This window comes from Amblyomma mixtum, chromosome 6 (genome assembly GCF_055824585.1).
Source record: "Amblyomma mixtum isolate Tamu chromosome 6, ASM5582458v1, whole genome shotgun sequence".
Taxonomy (NCBI): domain Eukaryota; kingdom Metazoa; phylum Arthropoda; class Arachnida; order Ixodida; family Ixodidae; genus Amblyomma; species Amblyomma mixtum.
The window spans coordinates 125997492-126019201 of NC_143017.1; the positions used below are offsets into that span (position 1 = coordinate 125997492).

General features: G+C 46.3%; 1 protein-coding gene across 5 annotated transcripts in view; it reads right to left on the reverse strand.

Annotated features, from left to right (window-relative positions):
- The window catches only part of LOC149340298 (solute carrier organic anion transporter family member 74D-like), a 50633-nt gene that overhangs the window by 9805 nt on the left and 19118 nt on the right, over positions 1-21710 (reverse strand). For 2 of the 5 annotated variants that reach the window (XM_089549045.1, XM_089549041.1), the window contains exons 1-4: positions 19920-20242; positions 5543-6312; positions 4880-4966; positions 2154-2372 (exon numbers count right to left, since the gene is read on the reverse strand). In XM_089549045.1, the coding sequence (XP_089405171.1) occupies positions 2154-2372; positions 4880-4966; positions 5543-6236 (1000 nt within the window). In that variant the 5' untranslated portion in view covers positions 6237-6312; positions 19920-20242. Of the gene's footprint in view, positions 1-2153; positions 2373-4879; positions 4967-5542; positions 6313-9542; positions 9641-19919; positions 20243-21710 lie in introns of those variants that run through there. The other 3 variants (XM_089549044.1, XM_089549042.1, XM_089549043.1) reach the window with 3 other exon arrangements.

The window sequence follows — 21710 nt, forward strand, 5'->3', positions numbered from 1 at the left end:
TTCTCAAAGCGTATAATGACTGTGTTCGATAAGATTCCGTGCCGGTACTGTGCCATCCTGAAATCGGGTCAAGGCGCTTCAAGGATTCCCTGCCAACATGCTCGCGGTAAGGGTTGGAAAGAATGATCGATTGCGAGGAAATTGCAACGCATGCATTTATTTTCATACATTGCACTCCTATGCAAGAGGTGACATGAACATCCCGTCTCATCCGGGATTCCTTGAAAAAAGCCGACTGCTGCGCGAAGCATTCTGTGTTCGGGCGCAGCTTTCACATGCCGCTCATGCCACAATTCCTCGGCTGGCTCACCAGGTGCGCTTGACATATTTCTGGCATTTCATATACAACTAAACCAATTATTTTCGTCCTTGCAGAATTCGCCGACCCGGAAATTTTAGCGCAGTTGCGGCGACGAGCAGCAGGCCTCTGCCGTTTCAGTTTATTGTTTACTTCGAGCTCACTGAGCTGCAACGTTGGCACGATAATATTTCACAGATGGCGCCAATTAGCTCATATGGCGAGCCGTTCCCACATTTTTGTAATGTGCGTTTTAGATGAAAATCCGACCGAAATACTTTCAGATAAGATGAGGTTCTCGGTGAAGATGACCACTGATGACTTAACCATTAAAGCCTCCGATAGGGGACGCAGGAGGCATCATGTTCTCCATGTGCCCTTTGATTCCGCGAAGAAAAAAAAACTAAAAAGGGCGAAGGTTCGCATAATCCAAGTTGTGGAAGGGAGTGCGAGGTATGGATTAAACCAATTCAGCCGGTCCTAATGCGCGTAAAGGGCTTCAGGAAACGTAGTTAAACAACCCTCAATTATAAAGACCGCACACAAACACTGAATGTAAGTCATTTTTTTCGGTTTTCGCGGACTCGTTATGTGTTCAGGCTGCACTTTAAAATAAAATGGAGATGTCTGAAAGAGAGCCCTCTACACTGCCGGAGAGTTCCTTCTGATGCGCCATTTCTAGATTCACGAAAACTTCAAGAAGTTTTCTTATTTTGACGCGATAGCTTAAGGCTTCCGTCTTGCAAAAAATCCGGCGTCGTTGTCGTTGTAGTCGTCGGCGTTGTGAGCGAAAAATAAGCCGAAGTAGGGTGGCCCAGGTGGGCACCCTATCCACCCAGGATGGTCACCCTGTTGGCAACTTGGGGCACAACATTGTGCTCGGCCTCCCACAACCCGCCATGGTCATATGAACACTCTGCGGATCATAATCAGATGAGGGAGTCATTAAAGCTATTTCGTTTTACCCTTACGGGCGCAGCTTAAGTGTCCCTCCAATTTTTATTATTTCAAATCCATTATCCTGCGTGACTACTTTAGAGGCGAAAATTCAAGCATACGCCTTCGCCTCAAGGCAAAAGAAATTGAAAAATATGAGCACCGGGGCTTTTTCTCAACCCCGTGAATTTATGGGGGCAGTACAACTCACATTCTACGTCTTCATCAAGCGTCGCAAACCCATCTCTTAAAATCAAATTTCTAAATAAAAATCCGATAAGAATTCAACTCCGAAACGACACGTAGTACGTAGGGAAGAGTACACACACGAGCGTTCGTGTGTGTGCTTCAGCTTTTCGTTCCTATAGGTGACTGTCTGTGCTTAGTTGAATGTTTTCGTAATCGTGCTGCCATAACTAACTTCCCCTGTTTGGTTTGATTTGGTTTGGTGTTTTACTTTAAAATGAAAGGGGGAGCCAAACCAATAGGCGGCAGGCCTGACTAGGCCTTGGCTCTCAGATACAGAGGACAGCACTCACCTTTAGCGCAAATATGAGGCAAACAATGACACCAAACAATTTATAATAATAATATTACGCAAACAAGCATGAACTGAATACATCACGTTCTGTCGGTACACGTTCTCTTCTGTCGGCTCATTGTATAAGCATGTTAAAGACGTTCACTGATCTACTGTGCTGACCGCCTAACTTGCGCCTTGCCACTATTGATACCATCGAGTGTATAATTACGAGGACTAGCGCCTGCGTCTCCAGCCATGAACGTTACCTCGAGAATGAAAAAGCGCTGTGAATTGAATAAGAAAAGCACTGTGGATCGCTGTAAGAAGACAACAGCCGCATAAATGAAACACGAACAGCAGTGTAGCGTATAGATCCCTATGCTACACGTAGCGCACCTTTGATTTCCTCTCTTACTGAGGATGGGCCAGCCGAACAGGAAACCACCGGCTCGACGAGTGAGGCATCTTTTCTGGCCTCCTTGGATGAGCGCCGCAGCGTCCGTGGGAAGAGGGCCACCGGGAAGGTGCTCAGCAGGAGGCATAGGCCCACCACCAAGTAGCCCATCCACCAGGCTCCAATCCACCGAGGGTCCCCGGGGCTGATGCCCGGCTCCGCTGCAGCAGAGAAGAGCGTCGCGCTTTCACAATGCGCGCGATGCCTGCCGGCGTGTTCATGACAAGCCTTTGCAAAGGCCAGTGCACAATACCTAATAACGCAGGAGCACTGAGGGAGGCGAAGCGAGTTCTCTTTGCACGATAAGCGTAGGCAAATATTCACTGCGATCGAGAAGTCCGTGTATTAGCGTCGTTTCTTCCTGGCCAGAGGACGAACATACGTATTTCATGATATCCAGTGGTTGGGAAGAAGGGACCTTGCAAATCACGTTTGTTATTTTTTTTTTCGATTCTGCCCGTAAAAAGAGGCGAAATCGCTTGTTCAAAAACCAGACACCGACGCGCCCTGGTAGCGTCTGGGAGCGCCGGGTGGGAGGACGGCAAAATGGGAGAACTGGGAAAGTGACGTCATCCGCGGAGAGCCGGCCGGCCGTCCGGCTTTGGTCGCTTGCTCCGCTCGATACCGCGCTTTGGAGAACAACGGATCAACGCGACCTTCTGCCAGTACATTTTGTTTTCGCCACTTCGGTCAGTCTGCGAGACAACACTATAACTAGTGACATGCAGTGTACCTAAACAGCCTGCACAAAAGATGTTATTGCATCAATATTTCTCGTTTCCTTACATGTTTGTAAACGTTTTGCCTTTTCCATCTGGTTCACATCAGTGCTGATCTACTGACACTTACAGCTTTCTTATACCCTATCGCTGTTCCCCGTTGTCACGCGGCTCGCCACAGGTGTCGGTTAAGACAACCAATGGCTGCTCGGCTGAAAAAAAAACGAAGTGACGCGGTGGTCGGCACAGCGGTGCTGTATTTGCAAATAATTTAGTTATTTACAACGCAGTGTACAATGGGGAGTGCCGTCCGCGCCAAGCCAACACCTTCTCTACGACGGATTCCTAGCGCTAGCGTCAGAGAAGCAAGTTAAAATATGTTGTTCCCCTTAATGATAGGCCTTAAAGGGCTCTGAAATACCTCGTGAGGAGAACACATCAACTCGCTCAATCACTGCATTGTGTTGTCATGAACACATGAGCTAAGTAATACACTTCTGCATGCAGCAGAGAGCGCACTATCACGCGCGAAAGTTAACGAGCCCTTTCCGGCCACTTTTTTATGCTCGAACCCTCCTCCGTTACTCGCACCTGCGTATACAAGTTGAGAGGTCGATTTATTTGTTATATTATTTCAGACGACAGGCAGCTACCAGCCATGGCCAATAAGCCGCGTAGCTCCGGCGGGTGAGGAAGCTCCGCCCACGGAGGTGGGGCTGGCGGAGGAGCGCCGACATTCTAGCGTGCGAAAGAGGAGAGGAAAAGGCGCGAAGACGCTGAAATTCAAATTTTGACTACAGATAACTCTTCTTCTACAGAGCGCATGACAAAAAATTCTTGCGGAACGATATCCTGAAGCGGAGTCCTTTATCATCCCAGATGTACCACAACTTTATTAGCGCCCCTTTCGGAGCCCCTTTGGGAAAAAGGAATATAAAAAACGAATGCTTCTTGAGGATCGCTGACCCGTACCGAGTTGCTACGTGGTAGGAATGATACACGATAGCTACGATAAACGCTGCTGCCGGCTCGGCTGACCCGGTCGCTTGCACGTTAGCCGCTATGCTAAGGCTTCGCTGAAATCGATCAGCTTGTTTACCAGGAGCTAGCTCTCGGGAATTCCAAAATGAAGCCAGTCCTTTCACCCCGTTGTCTCGGAGTGCGCACCAAAGGATGCGTTCCTTAGGAAGTACCCGTCCGAATTGCCGCCTGAAACGCAGTTGTCACATTTATTGACCTCAGCATGGCGCAAGTTAACGTTTTCAGTGCACTGGGGATATAACCAAGGTGCTATATTGCGATATGGTTTGTGATGTGGCCCGTCGTCGAAAGAATTTGACATGCATAGATGCATGGCAGATCACAAAGGAATCCAGTAAAAGAAAGTGACAAGAAAATAAGGGTTCTAAAATTGACACAATGGTTCTGACTGCACGCGTTGTGCCGCAAAAATGTGAAAATTTGCTGCAAAAAAATGATTATAGTTCTGTTAAAAGTACCTTAATTTTGGAATAAAAATATACAGACCAAAATAAGGTATCTAAAATGGTTGCTGAATAAAAATGGTGCTAAATATATCTCCAAATACATGTCAAGTATTTGGCTTTAGCTCAGCCCTCATAACAAAGACAGAAAAGCACTCGGCGAGGAACGGCTGACAGATGAAATGGCGCATGCCCTAAGCGCACCTGCGCATGTTCGGCTCCGCGCGTTTGACTCAACCGCCAATGCCTCACGGCCGGTTTAAGTGCTGACTTTTTCTGTTCAGCGTTTTCATTCGTCAGCCAGCGGTTTGAACGTAAGCCAGCAAGCGGTTTTAGTTTACGTTGCAGCTGTAAGGTAAATGACCGGGTAAAAGAAAAATAGGCAGGCACACTTGTTACGAGCTCCTCGCTGGCGAAAAATCGTTGGTTTTATGGCAGACATGAGCGTGAAATCAAGGCACTCACCCCACGGATCCTCGTAATGGCTGAGGCAGAAGGAACCCAAAGTCAGCCCGACGACGGGCCCTATGAAGCGGCATATGTAGATGCTTCCTGGTGGCAAAGAGAAGTGAACAATTCGCTTAGCCCGGTATGTCGAGAGTAAATACAATAAAGAATACACCGTAGGTCTACCCTATGTATTTTTCCACTCGGCCCCAAGGGTAATTTTTTTTAGGATGTAATGTGAGCACGCTGTTCGCTTTCTAAGTTCGAGAAGCGGATGGTATCATGACCTCTTTCTTCCCAAACTTTCAGTGTTCATCATGAACTCTTCTCTGCCTTTTAGAGCCAACTTGAACTCATGAAAGCTCCTTGAGATAGCGGCTCTTTCCAGCGCACTTGCAAGAGGGAAAAAAAATTTCTCGGTAGCGAGCGTCAAGATATACTCGTATGTTCCTATCTTATAACTGAATTTAAAATGCATAGAGTATTTGGTGCGCTGCAGAGTCCGCGAAAGTAAATAAGCGGGAGCTAACTTTACCTCGAATGAGAATTCTGAGTGACGCTGTTACTGCCTTCACTCATGCAATGGCCGCTACGATTGTAGCTAAAAGAACTAGCAAATTCTCTTCTGGATTAGCAGAAAACGAAAGAAATACTTCTGACACCGCTGTATGGCGGGCTCACCGAAATATAGGGCCGAGTTTTTTTTCTTGACGTTGTCGTCCATGTACGTAGTACCCACTACGTAGCAGGCAACGCCGCCCAGGCCATTCAAGAAGTTCCCCACGAACAGAAGCGTCACGGCGCCCACCGTAGACCAATCCGATCGACGGCTTTCGCAGTGGCCTGAACGATTGAAGACGCCTCCGTTACCGCTGTCCTCACTGCAAAACTGGAGAGGCGGGGCCGTCGAGTTCTCCGGAGCGCTGGCCTGCTCCAGAAGGTGCGTCCCTGCGCCGAATATGGCGTATGGCAGATAGCTGGCCAGTGCGCCCACAAGCGATAGCAACATGCCTCCTGATATCCAGTTGGGCATGCTTGTCCGACGCAAGAACAGTAGAAACACGGCACTGGCCAGAAGGGGACTCAGGTCGTCGGCGATGAGGATGATGCTCGATACGCGGCTGGATATGGAGAAGCGTTTCTCGACGCTAGACAGGGTGCCGACCATGTAGGAGCGATAGGCTCCCTGGCTGACACCGAGCAGTCCGAAGACGACTGCGTAGAAACGTGACGTGGCGAACCTTTGCAGCCAGTTCGGACGGAAAGGTCCACATCCGCAGCGGTAGCGACGGTCGTCATCGCCAGCATCCGAAGGCTCCTTCCTCTCGGACTCCGAACTGCTATCCCCAACGTCTTGGCACACGGCAGTTTTCATTTATTTGCCGTTTTAACTCTGTCAAGGCACGGGAAGTGATTCAGGCTCTGCGATGCGCCGCCGCTCAGCACGACACCTGCGCCATAGAATGCATAATATCCTTGTCACTTCTTGTGCGCAGTTTCTCTTGGTTTCGAGCACCACACTGGGGGGGGGGGGGGGGGGGGGGGGTAAAGTATTTAACGTGATGCTGCCTTTCATCTGCATGCCTTGCCTCTAGAAGTCATTGCGGAGTGCACACTACAGCTTCCCGGAGCATTGCGACCTACAGAGCTGACGGTTTGCTCTTTACGCCTGTTAGAAGCAGTCTACTACAGACTTCTGAGGTGATATTCCCAGCCGGCTGACACTCTTTGCGTCGTGGGCACAAACAGCTACTAGGGAATTTTATGAATCGACCACAAAACAGCGTTTAGTAAGCCTGACGTTCATGAAGTGTAACTTATCGATTTCTGAAAACTGGTTGCTTCATAACGGAAAGTTTCTGAATTACTCCTAGCAGAAGTCCGTAATTGTCACGCTCACATATATCGAACATGCCGCTAAACGCCAAGGTTCCGGTTCTTGCTTATTTAGTACAGGGTTCTTTTTAGAAGGCAAAATCCTCATTCGAGGCTGCAGTATGTAGAAATTAAAATAAATGAAATTGCCAAACCTTGTGGTTTTGCTTTCAGAAGTAATTAAATTGCATGCCGAATAACATTTTGCCCGCAATAATTGCTTTATATATCTTTGCATGAACGTTTTTTCAAATATGCTACCACTGAACGCTTGCCACATTTGGTCGCATGGAAAATATCTCTTCTAATTGATCTTTATTCGTCGAAGTCACGTAGCAGTTACGCTGACAGTTTAAGCACGTTGTATTCGTTGTGAAAATAAAGATAATATAGCATAAAAGATAAATGACACCGCCACCATTACAGCCGATCCTGAAATGGTAGTAGTAGTAGCAAGAGACATTTGTAGTTGCACATTCGAGCGGCAAAAGAGCACTTTTAGGATTCAGGACTGTTCCATGAAAGGTGAATTTATTTAAACACTTATCCGAAGTTTCGCTACGTTGCAGCAGTTCTGGCCGCTGATAGCTAGCAACAACTCCAGCATCAACAGATATCGACAGCGTTGGCGGACTCTCGACAACATGCGAACAAGAAACAGCACTATCGTCCATGGTATATACGCGGGGCTTGTTTTGAAATAACGTAATGAGTTATTTTTTATGTGTGTATGTAGTGTTGACGACTTGATAAGTCATCTTCGCCTGCAAGACGCGGGTACTAAATCCTGGTGGCGCATCTTAATATATCGTTGAACGGATCACATGAAGCAGCCTTTGATGACGACCCATTGTGCCTTAATGACAGAAACTTCTTGAACATATTACAGCCAATTACAGCCTCTAAACAAACATGCGTTATTGATCCTTTTTCTCGGGTTCCTGAGAATTCAGGCTAGGTTTATGTTATTTTCCTCGGTTTCAGCAAAGCTTTTGATTCATTTCTGCACTGTAAACTACTTCACAAACTCCAAGCAATCGGTCTTCCTTCTTTTATCGTTAACTAGGTTTCTGCTTATTTATTTAACAGGCGTCAATATGTAAGCATTAAGTTGGTAACTGTTCTAACAAACTTCCAGTCACTTCTGTCGTCCCACAAGGAGTGTTATTGGGCCATTATTATTCGTTACCTGTATTAATGACATTACATGACATCGTCACTTAACCTGATCAAATTATATTGTTTGCTGACAGTTCTGTTTTGTTTAATGTCCAAAAAATGATGATTCACTTTATTCTGACCGACATGTTTTCAATGAGCGGTGAACGAAACATAATACTGACAACACAGTGTTCATGCGAATCACCAACACACACACAAAAAAAAAACAGCCATTCTTTCTCCTGCAGCACCCCAGCACGACATCTTTCAGGAGTTCAAAACTACAAGTACCTTGGAGTAACATTAAGAAACAACCTTGCTTGAACAAACATAGTGACACTATGTGCTCTTCTTCCTACCGTAATCTTTATTTTCTGGGGCAAATTAAAACAAGCCCCTGTTAACGTTACACTATTTGCGTATACCACAATGCTTAGACCAAAATTAGAACAGGCGTGCACTGTCTGACATCCTCACGAAAAACTAACAATAACGCACCAGACAGTTTTAACGTAACGATGTTCGGTTCATATATTCTAAATACCGCACCGCTGGCTCACCCAATCGTCTGATTCTTCAACATCGCATACCGTCCCTCCTAACTCGGCGCAAAATCCAAAGGCTCCGATCTCTCTTTTTAGTGAAAAATAACAAGCTACCTGCTGCTCCCCATTTGTATCTTACACCGCCAATCTCCAGGCCAGCAAGGAATAGGCACCCATAATCACTAACACCATACTTTGCAAGAACCAAGGACTTGAAACCTTTTTGTTTTTCTGAGCATGATAGCCGAGTAGAAACAGCTACCAGCATTATATCTTACTAGCACTCATCTTTACAGCAGGTTGTATGTTGACCTGCTGTATATGCTGAAGATACGATTTGTCTTTTCATCCCTAGAACTGGTTTGGACGATGCCACTGATAGCTGACTTCCCGCATTATAGGTTTCACCTTTGTCTTATAACCTCCAGCAGCTGTCAACATTTCATCCTCAGAAATTGAATCTATAGAATTGTAACTGCTGGTGCTAAAGAGCTGTGGCCGTCCCTGGAGAGTTGTGCTGTGAAGCAGGAAATATGGCGGCATCCGTCAAAGTTTGGTCCGCTCGCTTAACCGCGATTTCATCTTCGGTCGCCTAGTGCGCATCGTGCTAGGAAAAAGGAAGGTTACATCAAACTTTCCATTTCTGTCTATAATCAGCTGCCCAAGCCTTAATTTTGCGCACGCGTGCAAACTTTTCTCAGAAAAAATTCTTCAAACCCCTCGCCCTCTAAATGAACGATACCACTCAGTAGCCGGAGACTACCATATTACGTGTCCCCATCGGTGCGCAATGCTTCAAGCCCATCTGAACGATCCGACAACAGTTCATACATTCTCCAAGGAGCACACACACCTACGCAAGCGGCGGGTGATATTCTGTCGGTGAAGGTGGAAATCAACAGGTGAACTCTGAGGTATTTGAACGCGACATACTACCGCAGGAACATCGTTAGAGGCATCGTTTACCCCGGAAAAGTTTCTTTTAACAACGACCCTCGTAATATGTGACATTCTCCTCCTTTCATCAAATTACTCAGCTGTCTGGCGTGAAAGAAATATGGCCAATTATTTCAATATACTGATTTTTCCTGGTACAGTACCTGAATGCACTTGCACTTGTTTTTCCAGGCTGCCCTCCTTGTTAATCTGTCATACATTGTGAGCGCAAAGAGCATGAAAAATTGAGTGCCTTGTGGAGTCTGTCTTGCGAGTGCGATGTGCACCGGCGGAGCGTGCGGTATATATTTTCGTTTTACTTTACTTTTTGCAAGATATACGTGAGCCCCGATCATTCCACGCCACCTGCGGCATCCGCTCTGTTCTGGCAGCAGGCGAATGAAGTGTTTGAAGCACGTTGGCTTCGAAGTGGCGCCACATGCTCGCGATTGCAGCTCTGCAGATATAGCGGCTGTTGTGACCATGTGGCGTATTCCACAGGTCCTTTGTGGGCAGCAACCACTCACGGAACAATCCAACGGGTACCGCTTGCTGCTTTCGGCTGTTGTAGTACACTTTGAAATCCTGTGCGATGACTGTACAGTCATTGGTTCGACCAGTGGCAGCAGCACAGCTGTTCCATAGCGAACGCAAAACATGCTTCAATGGTGTTCGTGCACGGCCGGTCTATATTTGCATGCTTGCTTTGGAATGATAGAGGGAACGTCCTTAACACGTGCCCAAGTTACCGCGCTTCCAGAAAATCTCCCTTTTCCTATCATGTTAACCTTCCTTCCTTCTAAAATAGTTCTAAGTGAGCCGAATGAATTTGTTTCCTTAGTTCTGTTTCACATGTGCTCTAGTCAGGCCCCAAAACACGAAGACACCATAAGCAAACAATACAACCGATCTCTTTGCCAGATTAGGAATAAACATGAAGGGATTGGAAGCGCATGAATACGCATGAAGGAACTTGAACTTTCACGTGACGCTTAAGGATTATCAGTGGCACTATAAGGACCATCCTTTGGGTGCCCACAGGAATTTGCTACGTAAGCGGCATATGCCTCATTTTTATGTCAAGAACCTAAGGCTCTAAAAAAAGAAAAGAAAAACCGTTAGAAGAGGCTCTCAGATGGATTCCTTGGCAAAACAATGCTAACTATGCCAGACCAAAAGACCTCCACTCATACCCACTTGGTTTAACCCTGGAACAATACCAACACACTCGCACGTTGCAGTCCAGCTACCCAGCCGAGGAATCTAAAACAAAAGTCTGCGCAAATTGACGGAGAAAGTGAGTGAGTGAGCGAGTGGGTGAGCGAGTGGGTGAGCGAGTGGGTGAGTGGGTGAGCGAGTGGGTGAGTGGGTGAGTGGGTGGGTGAGTGGGTGGGTGAGTGGGTGAGTGAGTGGGTGGGTGAGTGGGTGAGTGAGTGGGTGAGTGGGTGAGTGGGTGGATGGGTGAGTGAGTGAGTGGGTGAGTGAGTGGGTGAGTGGGTGAGCGAGTGGGTGAGTGGGTGAGTGGGTGGGTGAGTGGGTGAGTGAGTGAGTGAGTGGGTGAGTGAGTGGGTGGGTGGGTGAGTGGGTGAGTGGGTGAGTGGGTGGGTGGGTGGATGGGTGAGTGAGTGAGTGACGTTGTTAACAACTGAAGAGGAGGAACTAAATCACTGACCTCACATCTCTGTGTCGATGACAATGTGATTCTTGCCTAGCTATTTGTTTTATATATATCTTTAGTTGGCAAATAAACAAAGGGAAAAGAAGATAAATTAGCTAAAATTCTTGTTTTTTACTCGGTGACTGTCCTGCGAGTGATGGAAGTTTTTGGCTCCATCCATGAATATGTTTATACCTTCGGAAGCCGCGATAGGAAATATCAGCTAAGCGTCCCCTTCAATTGTTCTGCGCTACTGCCTGTCTGATTAACGTCCTGATTACAATGGCTACTGTACAGACTTGTGTAGAACTCTTCGGCTATTTTTTTTGGAACCCTTCAGCTATACGTAGAAGTTTGGCTCCAAGGCAGTGACTGATAGCCACGCGCATATCGCTGCTCATTGGAGTCTGACGCTTTTTTTTTAATATTTTATTGTTAGTCAAGAGTTTATGCGCATTTTTCATGTTTTCGAAGCAGCCGCACCGAAAAAACGACACTAAAGCAAGGCCGACACAACGAGCTGAAAGGGTGCATTCTCCACAAAAGTAATTTCATAAGTAATTAATTGCTTTTGCTCCAAATTAGTACCTTAAGATAATTTATAACATTATTAAAGTACTAGTTCAGAAAAGTGATTAAATACATCGCAAGGTACTGAGAAAAAAATTGAATTCCATTGCAGTAGGTTAATTACTTTCATTTCTGCACTCTTTTCTTTTTGTGAACACAGGCCATCCTCTATTGGGATCGTCTAAGTACTGCTTTTCACCGCGTTTTGAAACGCGCATATTGAAGTGCATGGGCTGTTGAGCCAGTACCAATGCTTAAGCACCGAGGTCACAGAATATGGCTCGATACAGGACGATAGTTTTGGATCTTAAATATGCGTTTCCTGGCCTCCATTGACGACAGCACGGGCTCGAAAGGAAGCACGGGCTTCCATCTGCCATCTGCCTGTGTCACCTGAAATTACGAAGAGGGAAGAAAATCCCTACGACATCGCAAGGAGGCAGGCTGAAAGCCTGCGTCTTTAAGCACCACTCCGCGGTGAATCCTCGGAACAGATTACGCATATATTTCCGAGAACTGCACAACAATATTCCAGGCTTATAATCTTCGCTCCAGTTAGACCATAGAGTTTCTTACTATTACCTAGAGGGAAAGCTGGCGGCGCTGCACTTCAGCCACCATGGACGCTCAAAGCATCATGGGATGGTGAGCTACTTGGTGCGGGACAGTCGGATTTTTTTGGGAACATGGAGTGGCAGTACTAAGATGTTTCATTCCCGAAAACGGCGCTCGTGTGTGCGCAGACGACTTTGGCGTGAACGCAGTGTGCAAAAGCCATATTAGCCAGACCGAAACAGCACACAACGCCAATAAAAGGTATCTGTTTTCCGAAATGCCATTGAAAAACCTTTTAAAATGTTTAGACTACAACATTTTTAATGATGCTTGCGCCGGAAACAATTCGCAGCACTCACTTCTGTAAAGCCTGGCATACATACACCACTGCCTGAAGCTTGGTTCTCAGAAGCGCCACGTAGGGCGGATTGTTCTTTTCAGGAAAGCGCAGAACGTGAACTACCATCTGTCAGCATTTCGCAAACAAGTTGGTCCGTGCCGACGCGCTTTGGGTTCGGGTTGCAGGCAATGAAAAAAAGGGCAGAAAAAGAGCAGCCCATGGAGGAAGGAAAGAATTAAAGAGGGATCATTAGGTCACATTTTTTGAAGCTGGAAGTGAAGGCTTCTCCTCGTTAGTTGGCCGCCGTCTACGCGCCCTTGGGCATGCGCAGCGGGCAATGAAGCAGACGGCGCCGCTCTGCCCAACGCTACAACTGGCAACGCCATCGGCCAAAGACTGCCAGTAGTCCTTGCGATCGCACGTGACTTCCAGTACATTTTTTGTCATACAGCTCGAATAGGGTAGGAATAGAGAAGCCCATGGAGGAAGGAAGGAATTTAGGAGAGGCCATTACAGAACATTTTTTGGGGCCTGACTTAAAGGGCAACTGAAGCGGTTTTAGAATTTGATGAAATTAAGGTTGCCGAATATGTGAAATGAGCAGGTAAAGCCTGCGAATTCGTTCTTCTCTAGCATTTGAAATGGTGGCGTAATCCCCGAATGAAGTCGTCGTCGGCGTTCAGGCTTCTCGGAAGTGCACAGCGACGGACAGAGGCCTCGATAATGACGTCACGTGGGACGGCACTACGATTCCAGCGAAACAACGGTTATTACATGGAAGAAAACCGACGCCATCGAAGGTGAAGCTCACGATGCATTGTTTGGCGCCATCTGACGACGCACAGCAGCATGCAGGCGTAAGCAGCGGACATCTGAAATTTCGGCAACAATGACGTCACGGCAGAGCTTGCTCGCACGCCTCCATCGTAGTGAGGAGAAGCCTAAACATCGCCGCGGTTTTAATCGGCCATAATGTCGCCATTTTAAAAGCTAGTGCAAAAATACTTTGCAAGCTTTATCTAGAAGCTTGATAGATTCGAATTCTTGCATAGCCTTGAATTCTCAAAAACCCGTTTCAGCTTCCCTTTAAGGCTCCTCCTCGCTAGCTGGCAGCCGTCTCAGCGCTCTTGTTTATGAGTTCTTGCTCCATCGTTTCTGTATCCATGAAGCAGCGAGCAGAAACACAGATGTTTATACATGTTGGCTAAGGCCAGTGTGCATAACAGCTGCTTTGGCGAGTAGGTGAACGTGGCTAGGTGAGTAGGTGAACGTGGAGTAGGTGAACGTGAACGTAGCTAGGTGAACGTGGCAGCAGACATTGAAGGAGATGGCAGCACTGTGCCGAACACTATTGGCTGCGCCATCTGCCATACTCCCAGTAGTCCTCGCGAAAGCGAAAACACGTGACTTCAAGGACATTTTTTGTCATGCAGCTCGGATAGCGAGGGCCTCTCCTAAGCTTTTCTCACTCATGGAACAGCCGGCGGAGCATGCAACAAGTGTTGGAATTGCGAAGTTTTTATAGCGACAGCAGTTCGAATAATTTCTGGTGTGGTATACGTCGGCGTTGCCGCGTTATGTCGCAAGCAAAAAGCCACGTTCACCTACTCGCCAAAGGAGCTGTTTCCACACACACTGGCCTTAGCCAACATGTATAAACATCTGTTTCTGCTCGGTGCTTTGTGGATACAGAAGCGATGGAGAAAGAACTGACGACACACACAAACGATGCTGCGAAATTATAACTTTTTTGCACACTTCTCTGAACCGCAGATGGCACGCATTTAAAGAAAAAAAAGGAAACGGGGAAGGCAGGGGGAACATACGTCGGAAAGAAAACGAACAGTAATCAGGAACTATAAGTGCCATGAGTAAGGCCTCACATTAAAGTCTAATGAATTCCACTTAACTATCCATGAGGAGAATCGGTGGTTTGCTGAAGCATGATTTCAGTGATGACTTGTTCATTTCATATGCTCTCAGTATCACTACTTTCATTCTTCTTTTAGCAGTACCAACTCCGTTCCTGCTTTCAAATCCAGGGAGTGACACTTTTGGCAATGTGAACCCAGACTTTCAGGCTGCATGATTTATTATCCTTTTTCAAGATGTCCCTTCAACCTTCCATGTTCACGCGCCTCCCCGTCTGTCTGAACTGAAACTTTCCACACGATTGTGCTATTTTATAGAAAATTTCTTTTAAAACCTCCAGATTGTTTTTTTTTAATGAGCAATCACCCACCTTCCATATACCGGCTTATTTACATGCATAACTGTTTTTCCAATCGTTTTCTTTTGCGATTGAAGACTAGAGAGAGAGCGAGATACCCTGTAATGAAAAGGCAGATAATTTAGCTGGCGTTTAAAAATCGTTGGTTTGCTACACTGCGTGGGGAAGGGAATTTTGGAGATATAGACGGAAGGAGAGCGGCGCGGAAAAAGTAAAATAAAAGAAGAAGAGAAGATAAAATGCGGCCATGAAATGCGTACTGAGGTGCATCGACGATAAATTTTGTAGCCTTGAAATGATGAAGTGAAGTGCATAGTCCGATAAATGGGGTAATAAAGTTCACAGTGTGAAGAATGCATGAGGGTCACATGCAAGGTGAAATCAAAGCTTTTTAAGATGTCTAATGAGTTTAAATGCGCAAACAAAAAGTTCATTGCACAGACACTTTGAGCTATAGTTGCGCTTGCTAGTGATCCTTTTCAGCCCATGAGCCACAGCGCTCATAAAGAGTTATAGCGTACAGCGATCCGCTGCCTCCCCCCCCCCCCCCCCCCCCCCCCCCCCCCATCTCCAAAAGCCTTAGCATATTTTCCCGAACGTCCCGAACGAAGATGTGATTTTTGACGTTAAATGGAAAGCTTATTCGTCAGTGATACGTCAAGTAGTCCCCTACTTTCTACGTTCACGGTGTTAGCCGCTGCCTTATTTCATACAATTTTACGTTCTAGAGATTTATTTATTTATTTATTTATTTTAGTACCCCAAATATCCCAAACAAGGTACATTACATGAGCGGTGGGTTGTGCAGAAATATCAACAAAAAACGAATAAATTCTGTACAATGCCAACGTCAAGGTACAAAATGCAAATGAAACATGCAAACAGCTCAGAAAATTCAAATGCAAAACGCTCAAACGCTTTCGAATACAAAAGAAAAAACAAGACAAGAGTAAAAGACACAAAAAAGCGCTGAACGGTGGGTAAGAATTCAGCAACGGATTAGAGAACTTTCTTCACTTTCGATCTGCATGCTAACCTCGACCGTAACCTACAGACCGATGCATTATTTTTAGATTTCGCGAAGGCTTTTGACAAGGTACCACTCCAACGCCTATTACTTAAACTATCCTTTTTAAATTTGCACCCTAATATTCTAGACTGGATTAAAGCATTCCTAGCTAACCGTTCTCAGTTTGTTTCTATGAACAATCACAACTCAGGGATCTGTGCTCGGCCCGCTTTTATTCTTAATATATATTAACGATCCGGCGCCATAAGTATCGTGTAAAATTCGCATATTCGCCGACGACTGTGTAATTTATCGTACCGTTACTAACATTTCTGATCAAGTGACTCTTCAAAATGACCTCAACCGCGTCCATGAGTGGTGTGACCTCTGGCTAATGACACTAAAAGCTAAAAAATGCAAACTCGTCTCATTTCACCGTCAACGCAACCCCCTTATTTTTTCCTATACAGCTGCCAACTAATCTATAGAAAGCGTCCAATCGTTCAAGTACCTCGGTGTAACACTCTGTAGCGATCTTTCTTGGCGAACACACACCACAATCATATCATCTCCTAACAGATCTCTAGGATTCCTAACACGTCATCTTCGTCATGCATCGCAGCACGTGAAACTTCTAGCTTACAAAACCCTTATTAGACCTAAATTCGAGTAAGCCAGTCCCATCTGCAATCCACACCAAATATACCTAACAAATTCACTCGAATCAGTTCAAAACCGCGCCATTCGCTTCGTTCATTCTGCATATTCATATACGATCAGCGTTTCATCTCTAAAGAATAATTCCGGTCTCGAAAGCCTTGAAACCCGCCGTCGCGTCGCCTGCATGTGTTTGCTCCACAAATTTTTCCATAGGACTCTGAATCAAACCCCTTACATTTCTCATCCGACCCGCATATCTCACCGCACTGCACACCCGTTTCAGATCGCCCGGCCTCTATCGCGCACTGCAACTTTTTCAGGTTCCTTTTTTCCCCGCACCATTGTTGACTGGAATGCCCTCCCCGCCGATGTTGCCGCCATCACGTGCCCATCTTCATTCTTATCCGCTGTAACCACTTGTTTCATACTGCAATGACATGTATTTATTATTGTTGAATATATTAACCCACCCCTTATGTAATACCCCCTGAAGGGGGTCTTTAAGGTGAATAAAATGAAGTGAAGAGAGCAGTAAAAACCGCATAGTAAAACAAAGTGCAATAGGTCAACTTTAGAGGGGAAAAGTACACGTAAACCTAAAATGTGCCCAAAGATTTAAGTTTTTCTTTGAATGCAAGCGTGTCTTCTATTATTATAGCGGCATTAGGAAGGCCGTTCCAATTTTTTGCTGTTCGGATGAAGAAAGACTGCGCAAATGTGAGTTTTAGGGCAGGGGTACGACACCTGTTGACTGTTTTTGTGACGAGCTGAAAACAGGGAGTGTTTTGTGACGTAGGTGCTTAACGGAAATGAACAGTAGAAACAATGGAAAAGGGCTAAACTGGCTATTTTTCGACGTTGCTTTAATAATGGCAAGCCGGATCGGTTCTTCAGATCGGTTACACTTGTGTAGGATGAATAATCGAAATGAACAAATCTAATGGCGTGATTTTGATAGTTGCTATGCTCTCAGAAAGGTATTCCTCATGTGGGTTCCAAATGGCGGCTGCATATTCTAATTTTGGGGGCATTAATGTGGTGTAGGCTAGTAATTCCCCATGTGCTGGGGCACACTTCATTGAGCGTTGAAAATAGCCAAGGGTTCGGCTGGATGCTGCAGTGACGTGGTTGATGTGCGTTGACCACGTAAGATTGTCAGACAGGTGTAATCCAAGATATTTGTATTTTTTAGTAGCACGTAAACGAGAACCGCAGATAAAGTAGCTATGTGGTATTAAGTTGGAGCTTCTATGGAAATGCATGGCCTTATACTTCGCAATATTTAAAGACATTTGCCATTTTTCACACCAGTTTCCTACTGCTATAGTAAGTCACGTTGTAAGCTAATGCTCTCTTTCAACAGTATTAGTTATACAACAGGTTGGTAGTTATACGAGTGCAATTCGTACGTGACTGTCGAGGTATCGTGGACCTGCCGTTCCTACACAGTTACTTTTGCGGTTCATGACTGGCACTATCATTCAATTTGAAATATTATGAGACAAATATATCTGTTTTGTTTGTGTGTTTTATGGGGGTTTAATGTCCCAAATCAAATCAGGCTATGAGGGACGCCGTAACGAAGGGCTCCAAAAATTTCTACGTGCACTGACATCGCTCACGCGGGCCGCTAGAATTTTTCCTCGATCGAAATTCGCCCGCCGTGTAATATATGAATTATATAAGTTAATGGTCATGTGAGCAATATTCATATATAAATCGTAAATAGATATGAATTACATATGAATATTGTTCACGTAACCATTAGCATTCAAAGCATAAGTTACGGCACAACATCATATCGTTAGCCATTGACTTTTGAACAACAAAGCGGAGAAAAATTGTTGTACAAATAGAGTGGAAATGAAAAATTGTTGTTTCCATTTTTTTTTTGGTATATGGAAGTCAATCCGCCGGGACGGAAGAAGCGAGACAGACACATGCGCAGACACAGCGCATATCTCGCCTTCTTCCGTCCCGTCCGCCAGCGCTGTTTTGCCCTATCATTCAACATGAACCAACCAGTCCGACTCAGCCCTCTCCTTGCTTTAACAATCAGGGTGATCAATCAGAAATGACAGTTAGAAACTTTCAATGCCACTCGTGCCGAAAACCTAATGCGATTCTATCATTTCAGTTCCCCATGCAAGTATTCGGCTTCTTTAGCTAATAAACCTACTGATAGCGCACTCATGCAAGCAGGCATGCAAGCATGCAAGCGCACTCATGCCTCAGAATTTCCCTCTCCTCGACAACCTCTATGGTCCACTGATTGCTGTGCGAGTGCAAAATTCGGCAACCATTAAAGATGGGATTGCACCCTTAGCACGAACTACTATGCCGTAACTCAGCTGGTAGAGCACCGGACTCGAAATTCGGAGGTCGTGGGTTAGTATCCCACCGGCGGCATGTGGTCGTTTCTTCTTCTGCTTTTATAATCTCCCTTTCACAAAAATTACAACATTTACAATAATAAAAAAGACATCCCCCGTGCTCCTTGGTTTCGATGACTGTTGGCTTCCGTCATAGCTAGCCCCTCATTACCCTTCCGTTGTCTGCTTAATTGATTAACAAGGGATTCGAATATGGCAGTGTTGATGCCATAGGAGCATAAGAGGATCCTCTCACAGCTTCTGGCCTCACCGTTCGACCACGTTCCTACGTGGCACTGGCGGTAACAGGGGACGTACTACGTTTGCCGCTACGGACGAGGTTGGCGCTGGCGAACACTCTCAAGGCTCGCTTACACTGCACATAAATGCCTCCTAAAACAGACTGGACAGCCGCCGCTGTAGCTTAGCTGGTAGAGCAGCGGACGCGAAATTCAAAGGTAGTGGGTTCGGATCCCACCTGCCTGATGTGGCCGTTTTTTCTTCTGCTTTTATTGATCTCCCATTGATAAAAACCACAAAATTAATAATAAAAAAGAGACATCCCCTATGCTCCTTGGTTTTATTGACTGTTGGATTCCGTCATTTTCTTTTCCGTGGTATAGAAGTTTTATTTCATGAGTTAATTTGTCATTGAGACTTGACTGTGGTAGAAACGTAAACATTGGTCGGGCTAGATTAGCAGCTTGAGGTATAGCCAGGCTACTCTATAATCACGCAACATCCACTTCAGCTTTGCGTCAGTCGTGTGGTGCCTCATATGACGCAAATGCGGAGGCGGATGAAAAAGCTGCCACTTAAGCTGAGAACTCTGTTCCCCACCAAAGGCAGTTTCTTTTTCCTACGAGCATACAGCAATAAGCAACGAAGTAAATGCCTCAGCGTTTCTGGCAAATACGTATGTACGCGCTTTATCGGTGAAGCTTGCCGTTATATACTTAGCCGTTGGGGGTGTCGCCCATGCCTGACTGCCGGTAACAACCAGGCCAGCTGCAGCCGGGTTTGAGCTGCTACGCAGCGCAGACCCGGCTGCTTCTGCATGGTGGCTGGCATGGCGGCGCAGCCGCCGCACTGGCACCTTCGCAGAAAACGAATGTCAGCGATGCATGCTAGCGGCTCGTATCACTCACCGGTCCAAGTTTGCAGTCGTTGGCGGCCGTCGGGGGACATCTCGTCGCCGCTACTCTCGTCCTCGCTGCCGGAAGGGTTGCCATTGGAGTGGCTGCTTTATTGTGTAAGAAACTGAGCGTACATTGGCTGTCCGTCAAAGAATTTCAAGCTCTAACGCTCTCAAGTTTTCGAGGTCAATCTCAATAGCTGACAAAAAGTGTAATGACTGAGCGTAGTACCGGCTGTAATGGCTGAACGCAGTATTACTGCGTATTACTCCGCCGTGCGACTGGCTGAAAGGCGCTCCACGCTTTGGATGACTCATCCTACTCTTTGAGTTCAGAAAAAAAAAAAAAAAAAGGCGGGAACCGGAACGTTTAGCCCTTTCACTTCTGGTTTTTTTTCTACTCACCGCTGCAAACTCCCTGACGGTTTTTTTTTTTTCGCAAGTTACTTTCCTGGAAAATTTATTCTACTAACGTACTGGGATGCTCTGCAGGACATGCAGACATTTTTATCCAGGTTAATCTTATAGATATTAATTGCCCGCGGATCATCTTACGCGAATTTTTCGGTGGTAGGGGCTCTTCATCGCTTTCATCATTCGACAAGGCACAGCTGCCTCCACGCTGTCACTATCATTGAAGACCGAATTCATAAGCAGTTCTTGAATTTCTTCGTCCGTCAAAGCGCGGGCGCATAAATCACGCTGCCTCGCCATAGCTGCTGTGCTGAGACCAAAACGAAGCGATGTAGAAACATGTGCTCCATCTGTTGTTTAAAATTTACCCTACAAGTTCTACGAATTTATCCGGCTTCTCCATAGATGGCACGACATGCTTGTATTTTTTGTTTAAGATTGTTAGCGGGAGCGGCAGGGAGTGAGTTAAAAGGCTAAAACGAGTTTACTCGGGAGAAGTAGGCGCTAATCAATTCATCAGCCGTGTTGTGTACCCCTAGTTTTAGTAGACGCTCCGTAGATGCTTTCATGGGTAGGCCGAGTGCCTTCTTATAAGCCGTTCGAATGATAACGTCCAGGTGGTTTAGATCGGTCTTCCTCAAACGAAGGTACGGGGCCACGTACACTATCCTGCAGATGACAAAGGCCGGTATTAGTCGAAGGGTATCCTGTTCTTGCATGCCGTTTTTCTTGATTGTGATCCGAGATAGCCGCCGCGGTGGCTCAGTGGCTATGGTGCTCGGCTGCTGGCCCAAAAGACGCGGGTTCGATCCCGGCCGCGGCGGCTAGAATTTCTTTGGAGGAGAAATTCTAGAGGCCCGTGTGCTGTGCGATGTCAGTGCACGTTAAAGAACCCCAGGTGGTCGAAATTTCCGGAGCCCTTCACTACGGCGTCTCTCATAGCCTTAGTCGCTTTGGGACGTTAAATCCCACAAAACCAAACCTGATCCGAGATATCATACGGATGACTTGTTCGCACACCGTTCGGAGCTTGGTGATAGCTGCTGCGTTCACACCCTTGTTGTTAATGAGCAGCCCCAAAATCCGTATTGTTTCCACCTCGGGAATAGGTGTATCATGGACCGAGATTTCCAGCGATGCAGTATCCCCCTTCCCTCGCAGGACGAGGAGCTCCGACTTGTCCGGGGAACAGCGCAGTCCGCATTCTTCAGCATACTTTTCAACCGTACTGGCAGCCTCTTGGAGGGCCTCCTCCATCTGTCCCATGTTTCCCTCCGTTGTCCATATGGCTATGTCATCCGCGTATAGGGCGTGGCGGATTCCCCTTATGGCATTAAGTTGTTCCGGCAGATGCATGAGGGCAACGTTGAAGAGCAGTGGAGAAAGGACT